This window comes from Nomascus leucogenys, chromosome 2, assembly GCF_006542625.1.
Source record: "Nomascus leucogenys isolate Asia chromosome 2, Asia_NLE_v1, whole genome shotgun sequence".
Taxonomy (NCBI): domain Eukaryota; kingdom Metazoa; phylum Chordata; class Mammalia; order Primates; family Hylobatidae; genus Nomascus; species Nomascus leucogenys.
This window is the reverse complement of record NC_044382.1, coordinates 31,046,110-31,072,028: the sequence shown is the minus strand read 5'-3', so window position 1 is coordinate 31,072,028 and position 25,919 is coordinate 31,046,110. Positions and strand designations below refer to the sequence as shown.

The window sequence follows — 25,919 nt, the reverse complement described above, 5'->3', positions numbered from 1 at the left end:
TGAAAGCTCTGTGAAATTGGACCCTTGGCTACATTAACACAGTAAACACCTGGGGAATTATGTATTCAAACACATTAGCTCTATACTTGAGTCCCCAAAGTATTGGATCTTGAAGGTTAAAACATGCATGAACCCTGTTGAGATGGAATTTTTAGCTAATAAAGATATGGGACTTTTGGCTAATTTTAATACTGTAGATTGTGCTGAACTTTCTGTTGCTCTTTCAAATAAAAACATCAACTAACTAACCAAACAAATAAAAAAAACCTATTTGCTGATTTATGGGCCTGGATAATTGAAAAACTGAGTAGTCTCTGCCTCAGTCAACAATCAGAAATAATAGTAGTGAACAGAAGGTGGGGTAAGGGAGAGAAGAGGTAGTCAAGGACAGGAAGAGTTCAAACACTAAATGCTCAACAAAAACATGAGTTCCCAGCAACAGCAGCAGCAGCAGCAGCAGCAGCAGCAGAAAAAACCTTTCTTGAAGTCCTGCATCCTAGAACAGAAGTACACGTTTAGTAAGCGCTCACACCATCATACTATGTACAGAATATATCTGTGCATATATTTACATCACATATTTATTAAAATGTTTGGATTTTGATCTGCCTCATTGTGGGAAGTTGCTATGGTTAATGGCTGGTATATATAGGCACAGTCTGTGAGATGTCAGTCAAATAGAAGTGTTGTTACTAACAGATGCTGGGGATCTGCTTTTAGTTGGAAAATTGCATCATCCATTCTTTAGTAAGTTCATGGGATATTGATTGTAGGCAAAATTGGGCTCAAAGTTGTTTAACTTTACCATTCTCACCCTTCAGAACTTTGCATATAACAAGGATGAAAATATAAGCATGGGTACAAAGACCGTAATGCAGAAAAAAACAAAAACAGGAACCCTCACCAAATCAACCACGTGTACCTCCGACACATTAGTTTGAATATAGCAAATTATAATCCTATTTTTGCTACATTGCACCTATAACTATATCTTTAGTAGTTTTTTTCCTCTCTCTCTTTTTTTTTTTTTTTTTTGAGATGAGGTCTTACCATGTTGCCCAGGCCGTTATCAAACTCCTGGGCCCAAGCTATCCTGCCACCTTAGCCTTCTGAGTAGCTATCTTTAGGAATTTTGATTAAACATTGGACTTGGACTCTCAGCAAGAGATTTATTTACGAAGAACTAAACCACCAAACTAAAGACAGCAAAGGATTGTGAATCTGCCCTGCCCCGTTCTGAAATGGAATCATAGAATTTGGCACTTGAAGAGGCCTTACAGGGATTAACTCCAACCTTCCATTATGTCTGTATCTTCTTGCCAATATGCCTGAAATTAACTCTCAAGATAGTACATTATATAGAAATGACAAGGCAGTGGAACACAATGACATCTTTCCTCTCTTAAGACCTAGAAGTCTGCTTAAAGAGGGGCTTGGGTCCATATTGGAAGCATAAACTCATGACATAAACAGTCATCTAAGATTTGCTTTGAATGCTTATCATTCAAAAGTTATATTGAACTTTTTCAATATAATAGATAAATCTAAATTAGTAAAATGATAGAATTAAACTGCCAAAAGCTGTCATTAATTACCAAAACACTGTTATGAAAATTTCACAAAAGGCAACGAGCAATGCAACTCCCAAGTTACAGAGCAAATTTCTATTGCGGTGTGTTTGTGTGTGTGTGTGTGTGTGTGTGTGTGTGTGTGTGTATTCTGTGCCACTCTTTGACAGATTGAAACAATGCAATTAAATATTTTAAAAATAAAATGCCTATGCTGTCCATCTATCTTGATGTAATATAACACAGATGATCCAATTATTTAAACATCAACACAAAACCAATGAATATTCTTTTTACAGTTTCTACAAAAACCTAGGCAGGTTAAAAAGACGTGCTTCATTTTGAAACGATGAACTTGTGAATTATGTTAAAGCAAACATAAGAATTACACAATGGGTTTACAGGAAAATTTGACAGTCAATGGGCAAAAAGGAAAAAGTTTGCCAGAGATTTATTTAAAATTGAAAGCAAAGTTGAAACAAAATACTGTAGCAAAAATTATTTGGCAAACTTTATTTCTCCTATTACTAGTGGAGAACACGTTTGCTTGCTACCTAAGTGATAATCCAGGCCTTCTATATCAGCTCTACCTTATTGACTTGGGAAGACACATACAATCTGTATGAGCAGTTATTTGTGGGCCAAAAAAAAAATTAAAGCAAGATCTATTCTTCCACCCCTAAAACCTAACTGTTTGTAATAATTTAATTTATATAGCATAAGTCAGAAGGGTTGTAATTTTTTTCAGCAAATTCTATTTCCTAAAAGTAGGGTGGCATTAAAGAAAAGTTTGACATTCAATTTAGTAATAGATGGTTTTTAAGTACGATAGTCAAAGATAGTCTCCCTATGTTTTTCCCCTTTCATGAAATTTTTCTATCCTGAATAACTATTTAAATTGGGGCTTTTATTTATCTCAAATTATCTTTAGTAGTCAGTTATGTTTATTTTCCAGGGTATGAATATTTTATTAAGAAAAATTAAGTTAATGAACCCTGAAGAATGCTGTTCTGACTGCTACAAACTCATTAGCCAAATGCATCTAGGTAGTACAGATGCAGAAGTGGAGCCACAGGAAATCTCATTGTTATTGATAACTTTTTTTTTTTTTTTTGCTATTGCTGAACATCCTATCCAAAGGAAGCATTCATTTAAACACAGTCCATTTCCATAGATCCATGAGTGACTGGAACATATATCCACAATTTTGCTGATGCTTTTATAATTGTGAAAATGGATAATAGAGAGATGTATCTACTGAAATATTTATACTTTATTCAAGGATATATTAATTTTGAGGCTCATGAACAAGACTTGGTAAAAATTACAGTTCGGCCTATAGTCTTGAGAAATTTGCTAATCTCCCGGATCTTAAGCAGAAAGAAAAAACAAGCAAACCTTTTGCCTAGCCCTAAACACATCTAAAGCTGCTTGGACAATTATCCTAGCTGTTGTTCTCATATGATTTATAGCAGTTAAGAAGATTAGGTATATAAACCATACCACTTTTGCAAAAATTTCCAATCATTTAGAAATAGCTTGTTCATGGAAATAAATTTTGACTTACAAATTTCTTGGTGGGTGGGAAAGCAAAATTAAGAGAAGGAAGGTGTGTGTTGGAGCAGATGGAATATACTCACATGGGCCCTGCAACAGAAAGTGAAGAAAAATGGAAACATCTTAGATATGTGAGAGTAATTTATCCTCTTCCATATTTTCTGACTCAAGTTTGCTAGTGTTGGGTCACCAACACTGTAGAGGCACCCTCTTTCGCATTTCTTGCCTAATGAGCATATGGCTCATATTTAATCTGGAACCTACCTAGTTGAATAAAGAATCCAGCAGGAGGCCGGGCACAGTGGCTTGTGCCTGTAATCCTAGCACTTTGGGAGGCTGAGGCAGGCAGATCTCTTGAGGTCAGGAGTTAGAGACGAGCCTGACCAGCATAGTGAAACCCTGTCTCTACTAAAAATACAAAAATTAGCCAGGTGTGGTGGTGTGCACCTGTAATCCCAGCTACTAGGGAAGTTGAGGCAGGAAAATCACTTGAATCTGGGAGGCAGAGCTTGCCGTGAGCCGAGATTGTGCCAATGCACTCCAGCATGGGTGACAGAGCAAGACTCCATCTCAAAAAAAAAAAAAAAAAAAAAGAATACAGCAGGATAGTCTGTTTTGTATCTTCCCAGTAGGACATATCACCTGACTTTCCTCCAGAATAAAAGATAATCAAGCTAATTTTGTGATACTGTCAGTTTGCTCCAAGCCTTTGTTTAATGATTGGCTCTCCCATGATAAAAGTGGGGTTCTGTATGATGGCATGCATATGCAATCAAGAGAGCTGGGAGATGCTTATCATAGAAATGACACACTCTTCTATCTTGTTCAATAGCATGAGATGATCTATTTGCTATAGATTATTAAAGATCCTGGTTTTGAATCTCTCAGTTTTTATTGCTAATAATGTCCCAAGTAGCTTGATAAGCAAGCTTCAGTGCTATAGTGCTTAAATTTAACCAAACTGAAGCACTATTTTATTACATGAGGGAATCTTTTTGTCAACAACACAAGAAAGTCAAATAATACAGCATTTATAATAATTACAAAGCACATTGTGCTACTTTAAGCACCTCTTGTTCTAAAATTGCAAATAAAACTTTATGAAAAAGCATTTTAACCCCATTTTGCAGATGAGGAAACTGAGGCACAGAGAGGTTAAGTGACTGGGCCAAAGATACCTGGGTCAGCAGTAAATGTAAGAACAAAAAGTGGGACCCCAGCATTCTAGTTTTTATTGTACATTCTTCAGCTATTGTTCTGGCTTTGCAAATGCCAGTGCTAAAACTGAAGGATGATAGTGAACCCACATATGGGAAGATTTGTATAGCATTTCATAGAAAGAGTTTCTGGCTCCCTACACATATTCTCTATGCATGGGAATTCTACCCCCATAAATAAAACTTCAAAATTTGAAAAATTGAGGTTGTTCTGTTATCTACAGTAAATGAGGTGTAAAATTAGCTTTTCAGGAACATATATTTGCTCTCACAGATGACTCCAAGACTCAGTAATACACAACTTAGGAAAAGTACCAGTCCTCTAATTGTCTCTGGTAGAAAACGACCTTGTCAGTAACATAATGTTATTTCTATATAAAAAAGTAGAGCTATCTTGTTGCTGTCATCTGCCTGGGAAAAAATGTTATCACTCTAAACAAGAAGAGGTCAGAATGCTCTAGGCATATGAGGATTCTTTAAAAAATAATAGTTTAGTTTAATATTCACATCTCTGTGGCAAACCCGACTCTTGGTAGAAATTTACTCATTGATTCTGTTGTGTTTTTGCCCAAATCATATAGCATATTCATTTGCAGGCAATTTTAAGCAGCCATTTGAAAACCAGTATTTTGGAAATGAAAGATTCAGAGATGCTCTCTGGCCCATGTTCCCTATAGATGTTGGCGTTCTAAATAGAACTAAGTCAGGGAGCATGTGATTTACAGTATCATCTTCTTAGTTTTCAATATGAATGAGATCAGTCCATTGTTGACGGAGGGATGCAGATGTGAGCGTAGGACAAGGAAGCATCGAATCTGCTTTTATTTCACATGTCACATTCGCCCGGGTCCTCTGACTTGGTTACCAGTTTTGTTATGGTCACTGTGATCCACTTCTCATCTGTCGTCTGTGGAATGAATTCCACAAGCTCCACCTTTTGCAGAAAAACAAAGGAGAGTGTTTTTCTTCCCATTCACGATGCGGATGTCTCTGTTCCTGAGTTTAAAACAATCATAAAGACAGAAAAGCAAATCCCTGTAGTAAGAAACCAGACTTTTCAAATGAAACATTTTATTGTAAATAGCTCTTCATAGGTATTCCTCGTGCTTCACTCCCCACCCACCCTTGTTTTTTTTTGTTTGTTTGTTTTCTTTTGATCTTTTAAAATGATGTTTATTATCAGGACTAGTGTTTCCATGGGGTGTGGTGTTACATTAAAATGACCCCCCTGCACAGCAGGGGTTGAATGTTTCATTGTAACTTTGGTTCCATGCCCAAGACACATCTTTGCTTGATCTGCAGAAACTAGTTCCATTGCTGAACTTTTTCTTTACACAATACATGTTTATAGTTCTTCTCTTCTGATTTGACATATACATGTTTCATTAAATGCAGCATATATTGTAGATTTTCAACAGGGTTGTGTAGGAACTGTCAAGTAAGAAACCTTGAATAATGGCTTTAAAATACACAGTTGTAGTCCTGGCTACAGGGTAGTTCTTAGCTTTTGATCTCCCTCTCACTGGTGTAAACAATTTTGCCATCTTTGAAGGTTCAGAAGCATTTGTCTTTCTGGGATCTTATCCATGTTTTCGGTTACTCTGTAAAACAGAGGAAAAAATTATTTATATATCAATTTTATTAATAGCTGAATCATAAAAAACAAACTTTAAAAAAAGACACAAATTTTTTATTCTTTACCACTGCTTTGATGTGTATGATCTTATGCAAGTTACATCTCTAAGCTTAGTTACTTTAATTTTAAGTGAGAAAATACAAGTCTCTATTTCAAAGGTTGTTGCAACACAATGCATATAAAACAATTAATGGTTCTTGTCTCAAAGTAAGTTGCCTGAAATATTATTATCATTACTGCCTTTTCCTCTGAGGCCTTCCAAGGTGATAGCTAAGAAGTTAAATTGAATAATCATGCCCCAATATATCCATTTAAGATGTTATTTTATTTTTGAAACTTATTTTAGATTCAGAAGGTAAATGTGCAGGTTGGTTACATGGATATATTTCATGATGCAGAAGTCTGGGCTTCTGTTGAACCCATCACACAAAAGTGAACATAGCACCCAATAGGTAATTTATCAAACCCTGACACTTCTCTACCTCCCCACTTTTGGAGTCTCCAGTATCTACTGTTTCTGCAAGATGCTATTTTAATAGCAGACCTGTGTATTCCCTTCAGTGACTTAATTCTATGTCACATTTCCTCCCCCCAAAAATTGTAACCATTGGCAAGTTGTCTCCACCCGAAGTCCTGATTGAAGAACTCCCTGGGAATTCTGCCACACAGGTTTCTTGGTTGGCCCAGAGATGTCCCTGAAAAGGTGCTACCCTGGGGATGTGCCAGTCAGGACTCCTAGCCCTGTTCCTCTGTAAGTTCATATGTCTGAGTTTTCATTTGTGTAGAAGTCTAGGTCATAATGCTGTCTTCCACTGAAAGCCAGAAATAGCACAGAAGATTTGCTATGAGGATGTGCTGTCATGTGCTACTTAAGGGAATGGCCTTTAGGGTCTGAACAACATGGATAGAGAAAATGGGATTTCTATTTTCTTGCTGTATGCCCAAAGATAAGTTATTTAACTTATCTAAGCCTCAATCTCCTCATCTATAAAATAAGGACACGGATTCTGTAGAAAGACTTTACTATTATTGCAGAAATGTTAAATCCAAAGTTAAATGTTAAAACCACAATCCAAAATGGGGGAAAAGGAGGCATTTAGTACCCCAAGGATACTTCTAGTCTACCAACCAGAGGCAACTTAAAGATCCAAAGGCATATTTGCAGAGCCATTTTGCTCCCAAGACAAGGTTAGACTGGGATGAAAGAGTGACAGAGTCACAGAGGAGAACCTGTGGGAAGGAAGTACAGTGGTTGGGGAGTGATCACACTGAGGGAATGAGGAGGAGGTACAAAGAGGTATAAAGAGATTGATGGTGGATTCACAGAGGCACACTTGCTTCCTATTGCTCAGACATAGACTTTCTCATCTTTCCTTGCTTATATGTGAGCAGAGAACTGAAGAGTGATGACAGGGAAGAGAGAGCAGAGACAGGTGCCACAGTGTAGTTGTCTCCTTGCCCCATACTTCATCAAAAAGCTACCTCCTCAGCAAAAAGCTGTGGGTTGTACCACCAACGATGGGAGCCAGTGAGGCAGTGGAAGAGGCTGGGCCTTGGCCAGACTGGGAATAGTGCAGTGGGCATCCTCTGCACAGCCTTCTGAAGAATTCACACATATGTTGCCCAGAATGGCCAGCCTTTGGTCACCTCTCATAGAAAAGATATCAAGTGTTGGTCAATAGTAGCCAGAGAAACATCTGCAATCACTGTCAAAGGAGGTGAGAGGGAGAATCCTTTTCCTTCTTCTTCCTCCCTGCTCTCCAGAATGGCTGAGCCTTGAAGAAGAAGAGGAGAGGAAGAGTTCTCTTGGAGTCAGACCCTGAACTACAGCTCCATGGGGGTACTTGGCTCATGCCTAAGGTAGGATAAGGGAAGAAATGAGAATAAAACAGAGTCTGAAATTGAACTTTTAAACTGGGTTAAGACTTTTGAGGATTGAAAGTGACTGAGAAGTTGGGGGACCAACCTAATATTTAATTAAAAGATGAGAGAGGGAAATAAGACAGAGCCTGAGTGAAGAAAGCTATGATTTGAGAAAATAGATTGAGTTCATATTTACATTCCACTGGGATCAGAGCCCCAAATAACTAGTTACAAATATAACATTCTCCTATTCCATGGTAAAGAAGAGAGTTGATCTGAATATATATAAAAAATTCTTCAGGGATGTATTTTTGTTTGTGTGTTTTTAGATATAGAATAAATATACAAACACAAAAAGTCTTTTACTTGCAAACTTTCAATGTATAGCATATCAAAGATTAAATCCTATATATTGTGTCAAAGCATGTATGCATCATTTCCACCTATCACAACTGAAGTACAACCTCTCATTTGAGTAAACACATGTTGGTTTTAAAAACCAGTGGACTTACAGGCAGTCCAGGCAGTTTCCTGGAATGTTAAGTTTCTTTGAATTGAGAAGTACTTGTAAAAGGAACTATTATTTCTATAGTGAAGCCAGATTTATTCAAATTAGCATTCTGAATTATTGCAGTTACCCAGTGGGTAACAGGAGTTCTTTTTAACAGGTTGCTTAACAGTGCTGCACTTTAGTTTCTTCATCTGTGGAAAACAGCAATTGCCACTATCATTTCTGAGACTTTACTGCATGCTACAAATTCTTTTTTTTTTCTTTTTGATACAGGGTCTTGCTTTGTTGCTCAGGCTGGAGTACAGTGGTGCAATCTTGTCTCACTGCGGCATCGACCTCTGGGGCTTAAGCCACCCTTGCACTTCAGCCTCCCAAGTAGCTGGTACTACAGGCATGTGCCCCCATACCCAGCTAGTTTTTGTATTTTTGTAGAGATGGGGTTTCACCATGTTTCCCAGGCTGGTCTTAAACTCCTGGGCTCAAGTGATCCACCTGCCTCAGCCTCTCAAAGTGCTGTGATTAGAGAGCCACTGTGCCCAGCTAATGCCACAAACTCCAAGTCTTGAGTACGGTGATGTGAATTCTGACTTGTGGTTGTAGCATCTGTAAGGGCACCACCGTTTAATCAGTTACACCATCCAGGAACACAAGGGCCATCTCTGACACCTTCCACTCCTCACCCTATATATGCAATTTCTCATAAAGTATTCAATAAATGGTAACTATTATTATTACCTCCACAATACAGATGAGGACAGTGAGACTGAAGATTATTAAATAATTGGTCCATAAAAATCCTGGTAGGGAAGACATAATAATACTGTATGAAATGTAACTGAAACTGGAGGATCAGGGAAAGCTTCCCTGATTTTCTACTGAGATGGGAAGGATGAATGGGTATCAACCATTTAATGGTGATGTGGGAAATGTGGTCCAGGAAGATGGAAGCACATCTTGAAAGGTATGATTCAAGACAGAATGCTTAGTATGTCTACAAACTTGACCTTTAATGAGCCTTTCTATGTGCCAACTACTAAACTAGTTGCTTTACCTGTATAATATTACTCAATCCTCAGAAAAATAGTAGGTGCTACTACTTGCTAATTTTTTATATTAGGAAATTAATGTTTAGAGGGTGCTATATTTTGAATGTTTGTGTCCCCTCCAAAATTCATGTTGAAACTAAATCCCCAGTGCAAGAGTATTAACAGGTGAGGCTTTTGGGAGGTTATTAGACCATGAGTGCAGAATGGATGAGGGATTAGTGTCTTATGAAAGAGCTGGAGAGAACTAACTTAGGCTCTTTTGCCCCTCCGTCCCTTCTGTCCTGTGACACAGCTTTGCCCCCTCCAGGGGATGCAACAACAAGGTGCCATCTTGGAAGTAGAGACCAGGCCCTCACCAGAGACCAAACCTGCTGGTGCCTCGATCTTCAACTTCCAGCCTCCAGAGTGGTGAGCAATACATTACTATTACTTGTAAATTACCTAGTCTCAGGTTTTTTGTTACAATAGCACAAATGGACTAAGACAGAGAGTTATAACAGTCTCTATTATGCAGGATTGTTGTAAGTATTACATAAAATAATAAATATAAATGTACCTTTTGAACTGTTAAGCAAGTTGTCCTCTCCTTCCTTATTGAAATATCATTAATATTATTTTAAAAGTATTTATTGATTGTTGACTACATGCTAGACACTGTTGATTATGTGCTAGGTATTTGGTATACAAGGCCAAACAAAATTATATGGTCATTATCCGCATCAAGCATATTTACAATGAGAAAGAGAGATATTAAAATATATATACATATATATTTCCCCAATGTATGTAAAATTTGTTCAGAAAGCAAGTCGAGAAAGATGTCCTTGTGGGAATCACAACTGAATTGAGATCTGAAGGATAGGTGAGCAGTAGGTGTTTACTACTTAAAGCAGAAGGGAAGCACTCTGTGCACCAAGACAGCTTGGGCAAACCCTGTGGAAGGCAGGAAGGCATGTGGTTCATTAAGGGAAACTGGAGCAAGAGGAAGCCCGAGAGATTGCCCGTGTGGTTAGACCATGCAGGGCTTTGTTGGCCAAGTTAAAAAAATTCAGATTTGATATTTTTCTTTTTAAGTTGTTATCAATAGATTGGTTGAAGGAACTTGATCCTGATAGTGATGTTTTCCTGGGAGGGGGTCAAGGTAAGGTTTGCCTTTCTAAAAGCTCACTCTAACTGCTGTGTGGTGAATGAGTTACAAGAATGTCTACAGTGGAAGCACTGAGCCCAGTTAGTGGGCTACTTCAGCTATGGAGGATATTTGTTTATGTCCTCTTTCCTTTGTCAATGCATTCTTTAAGGTAGTCTTCAAATGGTATATAAAAAAAAATCGAATATGAGTTATCTTTGAAAGATATGACAACTCTATTCATGGCTCTGATCTAACATATCCCAAATCTGCTTTCATATTCATTTTCCCAGCTATTCATTCATCCATCTGCCTCTCAGTTCATCTGTCAATCTGAAATTTATTCTGCACCTAGGATAGATAAGGCACTGTTATAGACACTAAAGATACAAAGATGAATAAAACATAACTCCTACCCTATGCTTTATTAGTACAATTTGTGAGACAAATAGGGAAACAATTTATATATGACTGGATAAAGCTAATGGATACATTTACATAAAAAGGAATTACTAACTGGCATACAATGATTCATCTTATAGACTTTCCTTATCCATATAAAAACTAAGGAGTAAAATTTTCCTACTAATACTTTGTTTATTTATTGTTTGGGGAGATGGAGTCTTACTCTGTCACCCAGGCTGGAGTGTAGTGGTACAATCTCGGCTCACTGCAGCCTCTGCCTCCCTGGTTCTAAGTGATTCTCCTGCCTTAGCCTCCTGAGTAGCTGGGATTACAGGCACAGGCCACCACGCCTGGCTAATTTTTGTATTTTTTTTTTTTTTTTTTTTTTTTTTTTTTTAGTAGAGATGGGGTTTCATCATGTTGGCAAGGCTGGTCTCGAACTCTCGACCTCAGGTGATCCGCCTGCCTCAGCCTCCCAAAGTGCTGGGATTACAGGAGTGAGCCACTGCGCCTGGCCGATCCTACTAATACTCTAAATGACGAATATAATAGAGACTGGTCATGTGGCCATTTGTTTTCCCCAGGCTACCTGAGTCAATATTTGCACATTTTAACAAATAATACAGTATTTAATTTTTCTTAAGCTTTTTTCATTAGAACAATAACACAGTATTATGTGCCTTTTAACATTTTTTATGTTACTAGATAGGAAGTAAAAATATTGGGCTGTCAAGTTCAAAAATTTATGGTTAACACTGGAGAAATATCATTAAAAATTTATCTATCTATCTATCTATCTATCTATCTATCTATCTATCTCCAAATGCATGTAAAATTTGTCCAGTGGGGGACAGTAAAAATGAGCTAGACCAGTGTATGTGGATAAAGAATCATGATCACCTGTTCTGTGGTCCTCCCAACTTCATAATGAGCAAAACTGGTGCTGTCATGTTCTTCATTAATTCATCCCTGCTCAGAAGAGGAGGATTTTCAATGGGTCATTGCAACCTGGGTATAGCAACTAATCTGGTGATAGCTATTTTTGTATTCCTCTCATTTTTTTCTTTGCTTTGTCTCCCTGTGTAACCATGTAATGTGACACAATAAGTGGTTGCTATGGCTTAAATGTGTCTCCCACAAAGCGTGTGTTAGAAACTTAATCCCTAATGCAACAGTGTTGGGAGTTGGAACCTGATGAGAGGCCATGAAGGTGGAGTGAATGCCTAATAACTCCAGGTCCTTCAGCCTTTGGACTCTGGGACTTGCACCAGCAGCCTCCTGGGGCTCTCAAGCCTTTGGCCTTTGACTGAGAGTTACACCTCTGGCCTCCTTGGTTCTTGGGTCTTCTGGGTCTTCTTATTCCTTTTTTTTTTTTTTTTTAATTTTTTGAGATGGAGTCTCATTCTGTCGCCCAGGCTGCAACGCAATGGTGCGATCTCAGCTCACTGCAACCTCCACCTCCCAGGTTCAAGCTATTCTCCTGCCTCAGCCTCCCAAGTAGCTGGTACTACAGGCACCCACCACCATGCCTGGCTAATTGTTGTATTTTTAGGAGATACAGGGTTTCACCATATAGGCCAGGCTGGTTTTGAACTCCTGACCTTGTGATCTGCCAGCCTTAGCCTCCCAAAGTGCTGGGATTACAGGCGTGAGTCACCAGTGGTTCTTGGGTTTCTGAATTGAACAGAGCCATGTTACTTCTCTGGTTCTCCAGCGTGCAGATGGCTTACCATGGGACTTCTCCACCCCCATAACCAGGTGAGCGAATTCTCCTAATAAAGCCCCTCTCATTTTCATCTGTCTGTCTGTCTGTCTGTCTATCTATCTATCTATCTATCATCTATCTATCTATCTATGCTATTTGTTACCTCTCTGTAGAACCCTGACTAATACATTGATATGCTATTCGTTTGGAAAACCAGAATGCATAGCCAGATAATATCTTCTGGAACTACCTGGAGTCCCCTTGTTTAAAGTAAAAGTCCTAATATAATCCATGCAGTTATTTAGTCTGCCAGCACTGAGTCCAGTAAGGGTGCCTTCTAGGGAGCGTTCAGTGGCTTCTATATCATTACTGACAATAATGACTTAAGCAATTACTAAAAGAAAAGAAGAAGGAGTCACTCCATTTTAAGGAGGACTTTGTAATTTAAGCTAGTCTTGGGTTTATGAACAGAATACAAATCATTAATTTAGTATGGAAAAAAATTTATGGTAATTTGCAGTAAGCTTTCACAACCTACCAATAAAAAAGCACTTTTTCCCTTACTTATTCCTATTTCTCTCTTGCCAACTTTGGAGACATAAGTAGCATTAATCAGTTTTCAGTGATGTTTTATTCCCTAATATTATTTAAATCCAGATTATTCCCCGAAGAGAGGAGATGAAAAAGCAACTATTTGTTTGGGTTTAGGCTGTAAACTACTTGGCAGTACCAGAGGTTATAGTTTTGAATTTAGTATAATTTTGTATACTAGAATACTAGTATAATTTAGTGTAATTTTGAATTCAGTAAATGTGGTAGTTAATTTTTAAATCTAATAATAGCTAAGAGTTACTGATTAATGATTTTCCAGGCACTGTTATGCCTTTGACATGCATAACCTCATTTCATTCTCTCAACACAACATCCTGCTGTAGGTAACATGAGTATAACCATTTTGTGGAATAGGAAACCTAATCTTGGGTGGATTAAATAAACTGCCTATCATCACACAACTAGTAAATGGCAGGACTCAAGCTTAAAAGTATATCTGACTTGTAAGCTGTGCACTCTAACCCCTCAGCCATTTTATTGCATATGCATTATATTACCCAGATTCACTGTCACATTCATCTGCTATATTATTAATTATCATTATAGTCATTCACTTAACAGACAATTACTAAGTGTCATTTATGTGCTACTTTGGAGGAAAAACATCAAATCTTGTACATCCCTCAAGGAGTTACACAAAATGGGAAAAGGTACAGAGACGAGCACACTGTAATTTCAAAAGCCAATAGCTAAGTAGTACTACACAAATAGATGATGCTTCTGATGAGGATACATATGAACACCAATGTTGCTTGAAATACGGGAGAAAGGCCCTTTTTTATTTGTGAGGCAGTTTAGTGGTTAAAAGTGGATTCTGGGCTCAGGCTGCCTGGGTACAAATTGGTAGCTGGATGGTCTTGGGAAAGTCACATGCGGTAGTTTCTCCAACTACAAATTAGGGATGAAAGCAATACATATCCCACAGGGGATTTCATGAGGATTAAATGTATCTATTACTTAGAACAGCTCCCAGGACATAATCAGCTTTGGCCAGCATTGATGTTAATGCTGAAGCCTATCCATTTTCTACCTAGTACTTACGATGTTCGATATTTCTTCTCGAAACCACCGTGTATTACTTGTCTCTTACTAAAATTTATTTTCCCTACTTTTAAAATTTATTTACTGGTTTTTTTTTTGGTGGGGGGAGGCTGTTTGTTTTCTGATACTCTGGTCATTTTGATCCTTTACTAGTGAATCTCCCTCCACTTCAATTTGGATATTACCATTCAATTTAAGAGACTCAATCCTCTTCTTTGCATCCTACAAGGCTATCACCTTTCTTGACAGACAAAGGATAATGGTCAGTCTGAAAAGAAAATATTTTGGAAGAAAGAATATAGCCAGAGAGTGAGTTATGAGTTCATACATTTTCTGAGCATATCTGCTTAACTCTTTGCTTGTATCAGGTTATTCTAAAGCACTTTTACTTGTCTGTTCCATATCCAGGTAACAGATCTCATACCTGTGGAGGGAGAAAGTGCCTTTCTTCTGTTTTGCAACTTGCTGTAGAAAATGTTAAATCACCTGAGGTCCAGGAAAGATCTCAGGCTAATATAATTTAATAGGATAATCAGAGTTGACATGAACCATGATAAATGGATTTTGAATAGCCACTGGCCCTTCTTCTTTTTTAACAATGGTGTTGAGATTTGTGGTTTCCCTGTTTGGCTGGCCATCAGAATCACATATCGTGCTTGTTAAATACAGACCAATCCTTGCTCTCACCTCTCCCACCCTCTCTCTATCTCACCTCAATCTCTAGTGATCTGACTCAGCAAGTCTGAGGTGGGGCTTAAAAATCTATATTTTTAAGCACCGGGAATCACTAAGATTATTTATGCATGTATTCATGAGACATGGACTTGATAATAGTAATTATAAGACTCTCCTTTTTGTTTTCTATATTGACATTGAGAAGTAACTTATTTGAAAACAAGATCCACTTAGCCTGCTTTCTTGAGTTTTAATGAACTCCCTAGTCTCTACTGGGGAAAAGGGGTGAAAAAACAGCAGTCATTACTAGCTTGTTAGATTAGCAGAATCAGAATTTTCAAGCTGAACACAACACTAAAGATAATGTCATTATTTATTTCACTTTGCAGATATAGATGTAACTTTCCGCATAATGGGAGATTATGATGAGAATACTAACATCCGCAGACATTGTGACTTCCCGAAGTAATAGTTAACTGGAACAAATTCTTGATTCCGAGAATATTCAGCTTCTTCACTTTTCTAATAATCACCCAAATAGACTGGATCTGTTTCTCAATCTATGGCATTTATGCTAACCAAAGCAAGTGTGTTTGTTTTTTAAAAACATAGCATGGTTAAAAAATATAGACCAGGCCTGATGGCTTGGTCAACACTTTGGGAGGCTAAGGCAGGAGGATTGCTTGAGCTCTGAAGTTCAAGACTACCCTGGGCAACAAAGTGAGACCTTGTCTCTACTAAAAATAAAAATAAAAAAATTAGCTGAGCATGGTGACACATGCCTGTAGTCCCAGCTACTCAGGAGGCTGAGGTTGGAGGATCGCTTTGAGCCTGGAAGATTGAGGCTGCCAGTGAATGATCTGATTGTGCCACTGCATTCCAGCCTGGGTGACAGAACAAGACTCTGTCTCAAAAAACAAAACAAAACAAAAAACCGAAGAAAGGCATAGTAACTATAGGTAACATCCTTTTTATCAATTACCTCTTAGAACCACATTTTGAGAATTAAATGGAATCTTACCTTTAAGAGGCACCTTGACATCAAGGCCATAGAATAAAGGCAAGAGAGAAGAACAAGAATAGAAACAGAAACTGCAGAAGAAAAAGAAGAAGATTATGTAAATCTGAATTTCTGTAGTGCCATTCAGGTAGTACAAAACCTCAGCTTTTCCACATTGCTCAAGTCTAATCACTTCACACATGAACATCAAGCACCTTTTTGTTTAAAAAAGTCCACACCTTTTATGTAGCTACTGACAGAGAGTATCAGTGTTCAACTAACATTGATTCATACATTTTAGAATCATGAGATGGTCTTACAAACAATTGGTCTAAGCTCCTAATTTTACAGATAAGAAAAATAAGCACAGAGCAGTAAATCAATAGTTTAATTTCATACAATTTTACGGCACAGTGAGGGCTAAAGCTTAGCTAGCCTGAATCCTACTTTATTATATATCACCATCTCTATCTTTCATGCATGAGAGGGTATTTCAAAAACACAAAATATGATCAGAACATACACTTAATCATGCAGTACTATCTTTTTTTGGTTAATATGGTAGGTTTTAGGATTAAGGCACAGCTGGGAGAATATTAATCTGTAGGCTAAATATACACTTAATTACTCACAGTGGAACATTTCAGAGAAAGAAATGGACACTGTTAATAATTACATTGGGTTGATGGGTAAAAACTGGGTCTATCCTAGGCAAGTGGGGACATCTGTTCATGCTATTGGTATAAAACCTGTTTCTGCATCAATGGGCATTTCACATAATAAATGCGTGATGTTGTTCCAGCTGTTATGCCTCTGAGATAGACTTCTTCCTATTTGACTCATGAAGTTAAATGGAATCTGATTTGTTTCTCTTCACCAAAAATTTTCACTTGAGAAACAGATAATTGGATGGACAAACAGTGCTTGAGTAGCACAGGTATATAACTAACTGTATACTAACTATAAAAAGTCATGGGTAAGGTCAGTTTTAAAAAAAACAATTGATTTCCTTGGTGCTTTTATTTTACAGAGTAAGCCTTTTACTTGATTATCACACTCCAGGAACACACCATTGGACACATCTGTGAATAAGGGTTATGTCTGGCATTCTCATATTGTGAATGTTATTAGCATATTTCCTTTAATGCTACTGCTTATAAGGTTCTTGCTTCACTATGGCTAAATTCTATAAACAAGCTATGAGTATGGCTCTAAGAGGCATGTATTGGTGGCTAGTCTATTATTCTGAAAAGCAAAAACTGTTGCTTTTCTTCATTCCTTGAAGGTAAACTTATAGCAGGAGAATTTCGAGAAAGATTAATGGACGAATTCCCGTTCCCGCTATTTCTATGAGAAGATCAGACATCAGAGCTACCTCTGTGGCCATGAGGAGATGCCCATGACTTAATCTGTAATGAGAGTCTTAATCCCGGCAGTGTGGTGGGCAGATCATGCCATTTGGAGTCAGACACCCTGACCTCTGGTTTTGACTTGCCATAAATTGGTTATATAATTTTGGGCAAGTTGTTTAATTTCTTTGAGCCACTGTTTTATTATCTGTATAAAAGGGGATAATAACATCTGTAGTGTCTGTCTCATAGAGTAATTATGAGAATCAGATGAAATGATGGCAGTGGAAGTGCTCTAGATATGGTGCATACAGATATTATGCTCTAGATAAGTGCTGCACACAGCTGAAGCAATTTTGCTAGGTTTGTTGTTACCACCTGATTCATACTAACTGTGTGCATTGAAATAAGCAATAAAGAAGGGATATTACACGTACCCTGAGTGGGTGTTCAAGTACCACAAGGGAAGAATGAAGAGTATCTCTGGCATAAAGGATCTTTAGCCTCCTTACTAGACTTAAGGGTGAGGAGAACTGAAGTCCAGTGAGTAGAAGGTGAATCATAAACCTCATCTCTAGTCAAATATCTAATCAGAAGCCAACTGGATTATTTTCGAAGTGGTTGAATTTGCTACCATCTGTGAAATATGCAATGTTGATAATTAGATCCTTATTTTCTTTGGAGTAAGATTATTACCCCATTATCACAAAAGTTTAGGAAGTTCAGACCTGTAAAGTGTACTGAGCAAAAGAATTGTGAAAAAGTTTACATTGAATTCCAACAATGAACATGATCTTAATCTCCCTTCTTCCAAAATTTTTGAGGGTTTTATTTAGAGAATGGCGAGGGTGATGACGTTGATAGATTTTGTTTTCTCCCCTTTTTGTTTTTTTTTTAAACCTCAGCTGGATGAGGACTGAATGGGTATTGTCAAGTTTTGGGGGAAGAATAGCCTTAACTTTGACTTCTTCTTGAGCCAGCCCTAGGGTAGCTTATGAATTAGCAGAGAGAGAGCTAAGAGCTGGCCATTCACAAGTGTGGAAAATGGAAGATATTAAGTGTGGTCTTTGGCAAACAGGGAAGCTGAAAGCAATCCCTGCCTTCTGTGGGGCTTCCTGCCAATCACTGGGAAATTTATTATATGTTATCGTTGCCTCATTCAATCCTGAAGAACTAAATAGCCCCTTCTGAAATGAGAGAAATTCAAATTTAAAATTTTGCAGAGAATGTATACTTTGGGTCAGAAATTTTAAAAATTACACTTTCAGAATTTGACTTACACTTTTTTAGTGTTTCCTTTTTCACGTAAGTGACCTCATTCGTTCCTCATGGAACCCATGGGAGGAAGAAGGGGCAAGTGTTATCATCCCTGTTTTAGAGATATGGCTTAGACAGAAGAGGTGAAGTTATTTACCTAAGGTCAAATGAGTACCTGAAGACCCACCCTATATAAAAATCTGGATGCCTGATGGTCTGGCTACTTGAGCCCACCAACTCCCTTTAACCTCACATATACGGATAATTATAGAAGCAATCTGGGATGAACCAAATTCTAACCATTGTTGCAGGAAGGGCAGATTGTTTGCTATTTTCTTCTTGTGTGCCTATGGAAGCTATTATAAAACAGCCATATTGTTTTACCATACAGGGATTCAGATAGCTACTTTCAATCAATCTGATTGGAATTCCAGAGAAAAACCTCTTGGCATCCTTGCTGTTTCCCTCAGCAGAATGTTCCTGGTGTCTTGGGCCAGACTTTTTATCATTATTATTATTATTATTATTATTATTATTATTATTACTATTATACTTTAAGTTCTGGGATACATGCACAGGTTGCCTAGGTATACATGTGCCATGGTGGTTTGCTGCACCCATCAACCCGTCATCTACATTAGGTATTTCTCCTAATGCTATCCCTTCCCTAGCTCCCCACCCTCCGACAGGCCCTGGTGTGTGATGTTCCCCAACCTGTGCCCGTATGTTCTCATTGTTCAACTCCCACTTATGAGTGAGAACATGCAGTGTTTGGTTTTCTTTTCCTCTGTTAGTTTGCTGAGAATGATAGTTTCCAACTTCATCCATGTCCCTGCAAAGGATATGAATTCATCATTTTTTATGGTTGCATAGTATTCCATGGTGTGTATGTGCCACATTTTTTTTTTTTTTTTTTTTTTTTTTGAGACAGAGTCTTGCTCTGTCGCCCAGGCTGGAGTGCAGTGGTGTGATCTCGGCTCACTGCAAGCTCCGCCTCCTGGGTCCATGCCATTCTCCTGCCTCAGCCTCCTGAATAGCTGGGACTACAGGCTCCCACCACCTCACCCGGCTAATTTTTTGCATTTTTAGTAGAGACAGGGTTTCACCATGTTAGCCAGGATGGTCTCGATCTCCTGACCTGGTGATCTGCCCGCCTCAGCCTCCCAAAGTGCTGGGATTACAGGTGTGAGCCACCATGCCTGGCCCTCTGCCACATTTTCTTTTTCCTGTCTAACAACGATGGGCATTTGGGTTGGTTCCAAGTCTTTGTTATTGTGAATAGTGCTGCAATAAACATACATGTGCATGGGTCTTTATAGTAGAATGATTCATAATCCTTTGGGTTATACATCCAGTAATGGGTTTATAATTTATAATCCTTTGGGTTATAAATCCAGTAATGGGATTGCTGGGTCAAATGGTATTTCTAGTTCTAGATCCTTGAGGAATCACCACACTGTCTTCCACAATGGTTGAACTAATTTACACTCCCACCAACCATGTAAAATCATTCCTATTTCTCCACATCCTCTCCAGCATCTGTTGTTTCCTGATTTTTTAATGATAGCCATTCTAACTGGCGTGAGATTGTATCTCATTGTGGTTTTAATTTGCATTTCTCTAATGCAGTGATGATGAGCTTTTTTTCATGTTTGTTGGCTGCATTATGTCTTATTTTGAAAAGCATCTGTTCATATCCTTTGCCCACTTTTTGATGGGGTTGTTTGTTTTTTTTCTTGTAAATTTGTTTAAGTTCCCTGTAGATTCTGGATAATAGTCCTTTTTCAGACGGACAGATTGCAAAAATTCCCTCCCATTCTGTAGGTTATCTGTTCACTCTGATGATAGTTTTTTTTTTTTTTTTTTTTTTTTTTTTTTTTTTTTTTTTTTTTTTTGCTGTGCAGAAGCTCTTTAGCTTAATTAGATCCCATTTGTCAATTTTGGAATTTGTTGCCATTGCTTTTGGTGTTTTAGTCATGAAGTCTTCGCCCATGCTTATGTCCTGAATGGTATTGCCTAGATTTTCTTCTAAGGTTTTTATGGTTTTAGGTCTTATGTTTAAATCTTTAATCCATTTTGAGTTAATTTTTGTATAAGGTGTAAGGAAGGGGGTCCAGTTTCAGTTTTCTGAGTATGGCTAGCTGGTTTTCTGAACACCATTTATTAAATAGGGAATCCTTTCCCCATTGCTTGTTTTTGGCAGGTTTGTCAAAGATCCGATGGTTGTAGATGTGTGGTGTTATTTCCGAGGCTTCTGTTCTGTTTCATTGGTCTATATATCTGTTTTGTTACCAGTACTATGCTGTTTTGGTTACTGTAGCCTTGTAGTATAGTTTGAAATCAGGTAGTATGATGCCTCCAGCTTTGTTCTTTTTGCTTAGGATTGTCTTGGCTATATGGGCTCTTCTTTAGTTCCATATGAAATTTAAAATAGTTTTTTCTAATTCTGTGAAGAAAGTAAATGGTAGCTTGATGGAAATAGCGTTGAATCTATAAATTACTTTGGGCAGTATGGCCATTTTCATGATACTGATTCTTTCTATCCATGAGCATGGAATATTTTTCCACTTGTTTGTGTTCTCTCTTATTGCCTTGAGTAGTGGATTTTAGTTCTTCTTGAAGTGGTCCTTCCCATGTAAGTTGTATTCCTAGGTATTTTATTCTCCTTGTAGCAATTGTGAATGGGAGTTCACTCATGATTTGGCTCTCTGTCTATTATTGGTGTATAGGAATGCTTGTGATTTTTGCCCATTGATTTTGTATCTTGAGAGTTTGCTGAAGTTGCTTATCAGCTTAAGGAGTTTTTGGGCCGAGACAATGGGGTTTTCTAAATATACAATCATGTCATCTGCAGACAGAGACAATTTGACTTCCTCTCTTCCTATTTGAATAGGCTTTATTTCTTTCTCTTGTCTGATTGTCCTGGCCAGAACTTCCAATACTATGTTGAATAGGAGTGGTGAGAGACAGCATCCTTGTTTTGTGCCGGTTTTCAAAGGGAATGCTTCCAGCTTTTGCCCATTCAGTATGATATTGGCTGTGGGTTTGTCATAAATAGCTCTTATTATTTTGAGATATGTTCCATCAATACCTAGTTTATTGAGTGTTTTTAGCATGAAGGGGTGTTGAATTTTATCAAAGGCCTTTTCTGCATCTATTGAGATTATCATGTGGTTTTTGTCATTGGTTCTGTTTATGTGATGGATTACATTTATTGATTTACGTATGTTGAACCAGCCTTGCATCCCAGGGATGAAGCCGACATGATCATGGTAGATAAGGTTTTTAATGTGCTGCTGGATTTGGTTTGCCAGTATTTTATTGAGGATTTTCACAACGATGTTCATCAGGGATACTGGCCTGGAATTTTGTTTTTGTTGTTGTGTCTCTGCCAGGTTTTGTATCAGAATGATGGTGGCCTCATAAAATGAGTTCGGGAGAAGTCCCTTTTTTTCTATTGTTTGGAATGGCTTCAGAATGAATGGTACCAACTCCTCTTTGTACCTCTGGTAGAATTCAGCTGTGAATCCATCTGGTCCTGGGGTTTTTTTGGTTAGTAGGCAATTAATTACTGCCTCTATTTCAGAACTTGTTATTGATCTATTCAGGGATTTGACTTCTTCCTGGTTTAGTCTTGGGAGGGTGTATGTGTCCAGGAATTTATCAATTTCTTCTAGATTTTCTATTTATTTGCATAGAGGTGTTTATAGTATTCTCTGATCGTAGTTTGTATTTCTGTGGAATCAGTGGTGATCTCCCCTTTATCATTTTTTATTGTATCTATTTGATTCTTCTCTCTTTTCTTCTTTATTAGTCTGGCTAGCAGTCTATGTATTCTGCTAATCTTTTCAAAAAACCAGCTCCTGGATTCATTGATTTTTAGAAGGTTTTTTTGTGTCTCTATCTCCTTCAGTTTTGCTCTGATCTTAGTTATTTCTTGTCTTCTGCTAGCTTTTGAATTTGTTTGCTCTTGATTCTCTGGTTCTTTTCATTGTGATGTTAGGGTGGTGATTTTAGATCTTTCCCACTTCCTCCTGTGGGGATTTAGTGCTATAAATTTCCCTCTAAACACTGTTTTAGCTGTGTCCCAGAGATTCTGGTATGTTGTGTCTTTGTTCTCATTGGTTTCAAATAGCTTATTTATTTCTGCCTTAATTTCGTTATTTACCCATTAGTCATTCAGGAACAGGTTGTTCGGTTTCCATGTAGTTGTGTGGTTTTAAGTGAGTTTCTTAATCCTGAGTTCTAATTTGATTGCACTGTGGTCTGAGAGACTGTTTGTTATGATTTCTGTTCTTTTGCATTTGCTGAGGAGTGTTTTACTTTCAATTACATGGTTGATTTTAGAATAAGAACTATGTGGTGCTGAGCAGAATGTACGTTCTGTTGATTTGGGGTGGAGAGTTCTGTAGATGTCTATTAGGTCTGCTTGGTCCAGAGCTGAGTTCAAGTCCTGAATTTCCTTATTAATTTTCTGTCTTGTTGATTTGTCTACTATTGACAGTGGGGTGTTAAAGTTTCCCACTATTAATGTGTGTGAGTCTAAGTCTCTTTGTAGGTCTCTAAGAACTTGCTTTATGAATCTGGGTGCTCCTGTATTGGATGCATATATATTTAGGATAGTTTGCTCTTCTTGTTGCATCGATCTCTTTACCATTACGTAATGCCCTGCTTTGCCTTTTTTGACTTTTGTTGGTTTAAAGTCTGTTTTATCAGAGACTAGAATTGCAACCCCAGCTTTTTTTTTTTTTTTTTTTTTTGCTTTCCATTTGCTTGGTAAATCTTCCTCCATTCCTTTATTTTGAGTCTATGTGTGTCTTTGCACATGAGATGGGTCTCCTGAATACAGTACACTAATGGGTTTTGACTTTTTATCCAATTTGCCAGTTTGTGCCTTTTAATTGGGGCATCTAGCCCGTTTACATTTAAGGCTAATATTGTTATGTGTGAATTTGATCCTGTCATTATGATGCTAGCTGGTTATTTTGCCCATTAGTTGATGCAGTTTCTTCATAGTGTTGATGGTCTTTACATTTTGGGTTGTTTTTGCAGTGGCTGGTACCAGTTTTTCCTTTCCATATTTAGTGCTTCCTTCAGGAGCTCTTACAAGGCAGGCCTGGTGGTGACAAAATCCCTTAGCATTTGCTTGTCTGTAAAGGATTTTATTTCTCCTTCACTTATGAAGCTTAGTTTGGCTGGATATGAAATTCTGGGTTGAAAATTATTTTCTTTAAGAATGTTGAATATTGGCCCCTACTCTCTTCTGGGCTTGTAGGGTTTCTGGTGAGAGATCCACCGTTAGTCTGATGGGCTTCCCTTTGTGGGTAACCCGCCCTTTCTCTCTGGTTGTGCTTAACATTTTTTCCTTCATTTCAACCTTGCTGAATCTGATGATTATGTGTCTCAGGGCTGCTCTTCTTGAGGAGTATCTTTGTGGTGTCCTCTGTATTTCCTGAATTTGTATGTTGGCCTGTCTTGCTAGATTGGGAAAGTTCTGGATAATTTCCAGAAGTGTGTTTTCGAACTTAGTTCCATTCTCTCCATCACTTTCAGGTACACCAATCAAACGTAGGTTTGGTCTTTACACATAGTCTCATATTTCTTAGAAGCTTTGTTCATTTCTTTTCATCATTTTTTCTCTAATCTTGTCTTTACACTTTATTTCATTAAGTTGATCTTCAATCTCTGATATCCTTTCTTCCACTTGATTGATCCAGCTATGGATACTGCATGCTTCAAGAAGTTCTTGTGCTGTGTTTTTCAGCTCCATCAGGTCATTTACATTCTTCTCTAAACTGGTTATTCTAGTTAGTAATTCCTCTAACCTTTTATCAAGGTTCTTAGCTTCCTTACATTGGGTTATAACATGCTCTTTTAGCTCAGAGGAGTTTGTTATTACCCACCTTCTGAAGCCTACTTCTGTCAATTCATCAAACTCATTCTCCACCCAGTTTTGTTCCCTTGCTTGCGAGGAGTTTTGATCCTTTGGAGGAGAAGAGGCATTCCGGTTTTTGGAATTTCAGCCTTTTTGTGCTAGTTTTTCCTCATCTTCATGGATTTATCCACCTTTGGCCTTTGCTGTTGGTGACCTTCGGATAGAGTTTTTGCATGGTTGTCCTTTTCATTGATGTTGATGCTATTGCTTTCTGCTTGTTAGTTTTCCTTCTAACAGTCAGGCCCCTCTGCTGCAAGTCTGCTGGAGTTTGCTGGGGGTCCACTCCAGACTCTGTTTGCCTGGTTATCACCAGCAGAGGCTGCAGAATAGCAAAGATTGCTGCCTGCTCCTTCCTATGGAAGCTTTGTCCCAGAAGGGCACATGTCAGATGCCAGCCAGAGTTCTCCTGTAGGAGGTGTCTGTCGACCCCTGCTGGGAGGTATCTCCCAGTCAGGAGGCACGGGATCAGGGACCCACCTGAGGAGGCAGTCTGTCCCTTCACAGAGCTCGAGCACTATGCTGGGAGATCCACTGCTCTCTTCAGAGCCAGCAGGCAGGAACGTTTAAGTCTGCTAAAGTTGCACCCACAGCCGCCCCTTCCCCTAGGTGCTGTGTCCCAGGGAGATGGGAGTTTTATCCATAAGCCCCCGAATGGGGCTGCTGCCTTTCCTTCAGAGATGCTCCGCCCAGAGAGGAGGAATCTAGAGAGGCAGTCTGGCTACAACAGCTTTGTGGCCCTGTGGTGAGCTCCACCTAGTCTGAACTTCCCCATGGCTTTGTTTACACTGTGAGTGGGAAACAGCCTATTCAAGCCTCAGTAATGGCAAACGCCCCTCCCCCCACCAAGATCGAGCCTCCCAGGTTGACTTCAGACTGTGGTGCTGGCAGCCAGAATTTCAACCCAGTGGGTCTTAGCTTGCTGGATCCATGGGGGTGGGATCCGCTGAGCAAGACCACTTGGCTCCCTGGCTTCAGGCCCCTTTCCAGGGGAGTGAACGGTTCTGTCTTGATGACATTCCAGGTGCCACTGGGGTAGGAAATAAAAACTCCTGCAGCTAGCTCAGTGTCTGCCCAAACGGCCTCCTAGTTTTGTGCTCGAAACCCAGAGCCCCTGTGGTGTAGGCACCTGAGGGAATCTTCTGGTCTGTGGGTTGCGAAGACCGTGAGAAAAGTGTAGTATCTGGGCTGGAGTGCACCATCCCTCATGGCGCAGTCCCTCATGGCTTCCCTTGGCTAGGGGAGGTACTTACCTGACCCCTTGCACTTCTGCTTCTTGGGTGAGGCAACACCCCACCCTGCTTTGGCTTGCCCTCCGTGGGCTGCACAGAGTCTAACCAGTCCCAATGAGATGAACCAGGTACCTCAGTTAGAAATGCAGAAATCACCTGCCTTCTGTGTTGGTCTGGCTGGGAGCTG

General features: G+C 38.7%; 2 protein-coding genes across 5 annotated transcripts in view; one reads left to right on the top strand and one right to left on the bottom strand.

The window, feature by feature from the left end:
• The window catches only part of LOC105739300, a 103,685-nt gene that overhangs the window by 27,165 nt on the left and 50,601 nt on the right, over window positions 1–25,919 (top strand). The window contains exons 2-3 of the mRNA XM_012504643.2: window positions 8,626–8,743; window positions 9,706–9,806. Of these exons, the coding sequence (XP_012360097.1) occupies window positions 8,626–8,743; window positions 9,706–9,806 (219 nt within the window). The remainder of the gene's footprint in view (window positions 1–8,625; window positions 8,744–9,705; window positions 9,807–25,919) is intronic.
• Window positions 2,667–25,919, bottom strand: part of JAKMIP2 (janus kinase and microtubule interacting protein 2) — a 188,763-nt gene continuing 165,510 nt past the window's right edge. Inside the window, exons 21-23 of one of the 4 annotated variants that reach the window (XR_004033227.1) lie at window positions 15,984–16,054; window positions 4,850–5,943; window positions 2,667–3,215 (exon numbers count right to left, since the gene is read on the bottom strand). Coding sequence is in view for 2 of the 4 variants with exons in the window: in XM_004087253.3 (XP_004087301.1) it covers window positions 16,004–16,054 (51 nt within the window). In the remaining 2 variants the exon portion in view is untranslated. Of the gene's footprint in view, window positions 5,944–15,983; window positions 16,055–25,919 lie in introns of all 4 variants that reach the window. The other 3 variants (XR_004033228.1, XM_004087253.3, XM_003266599.4) reach the window with 3 other exon arrangements.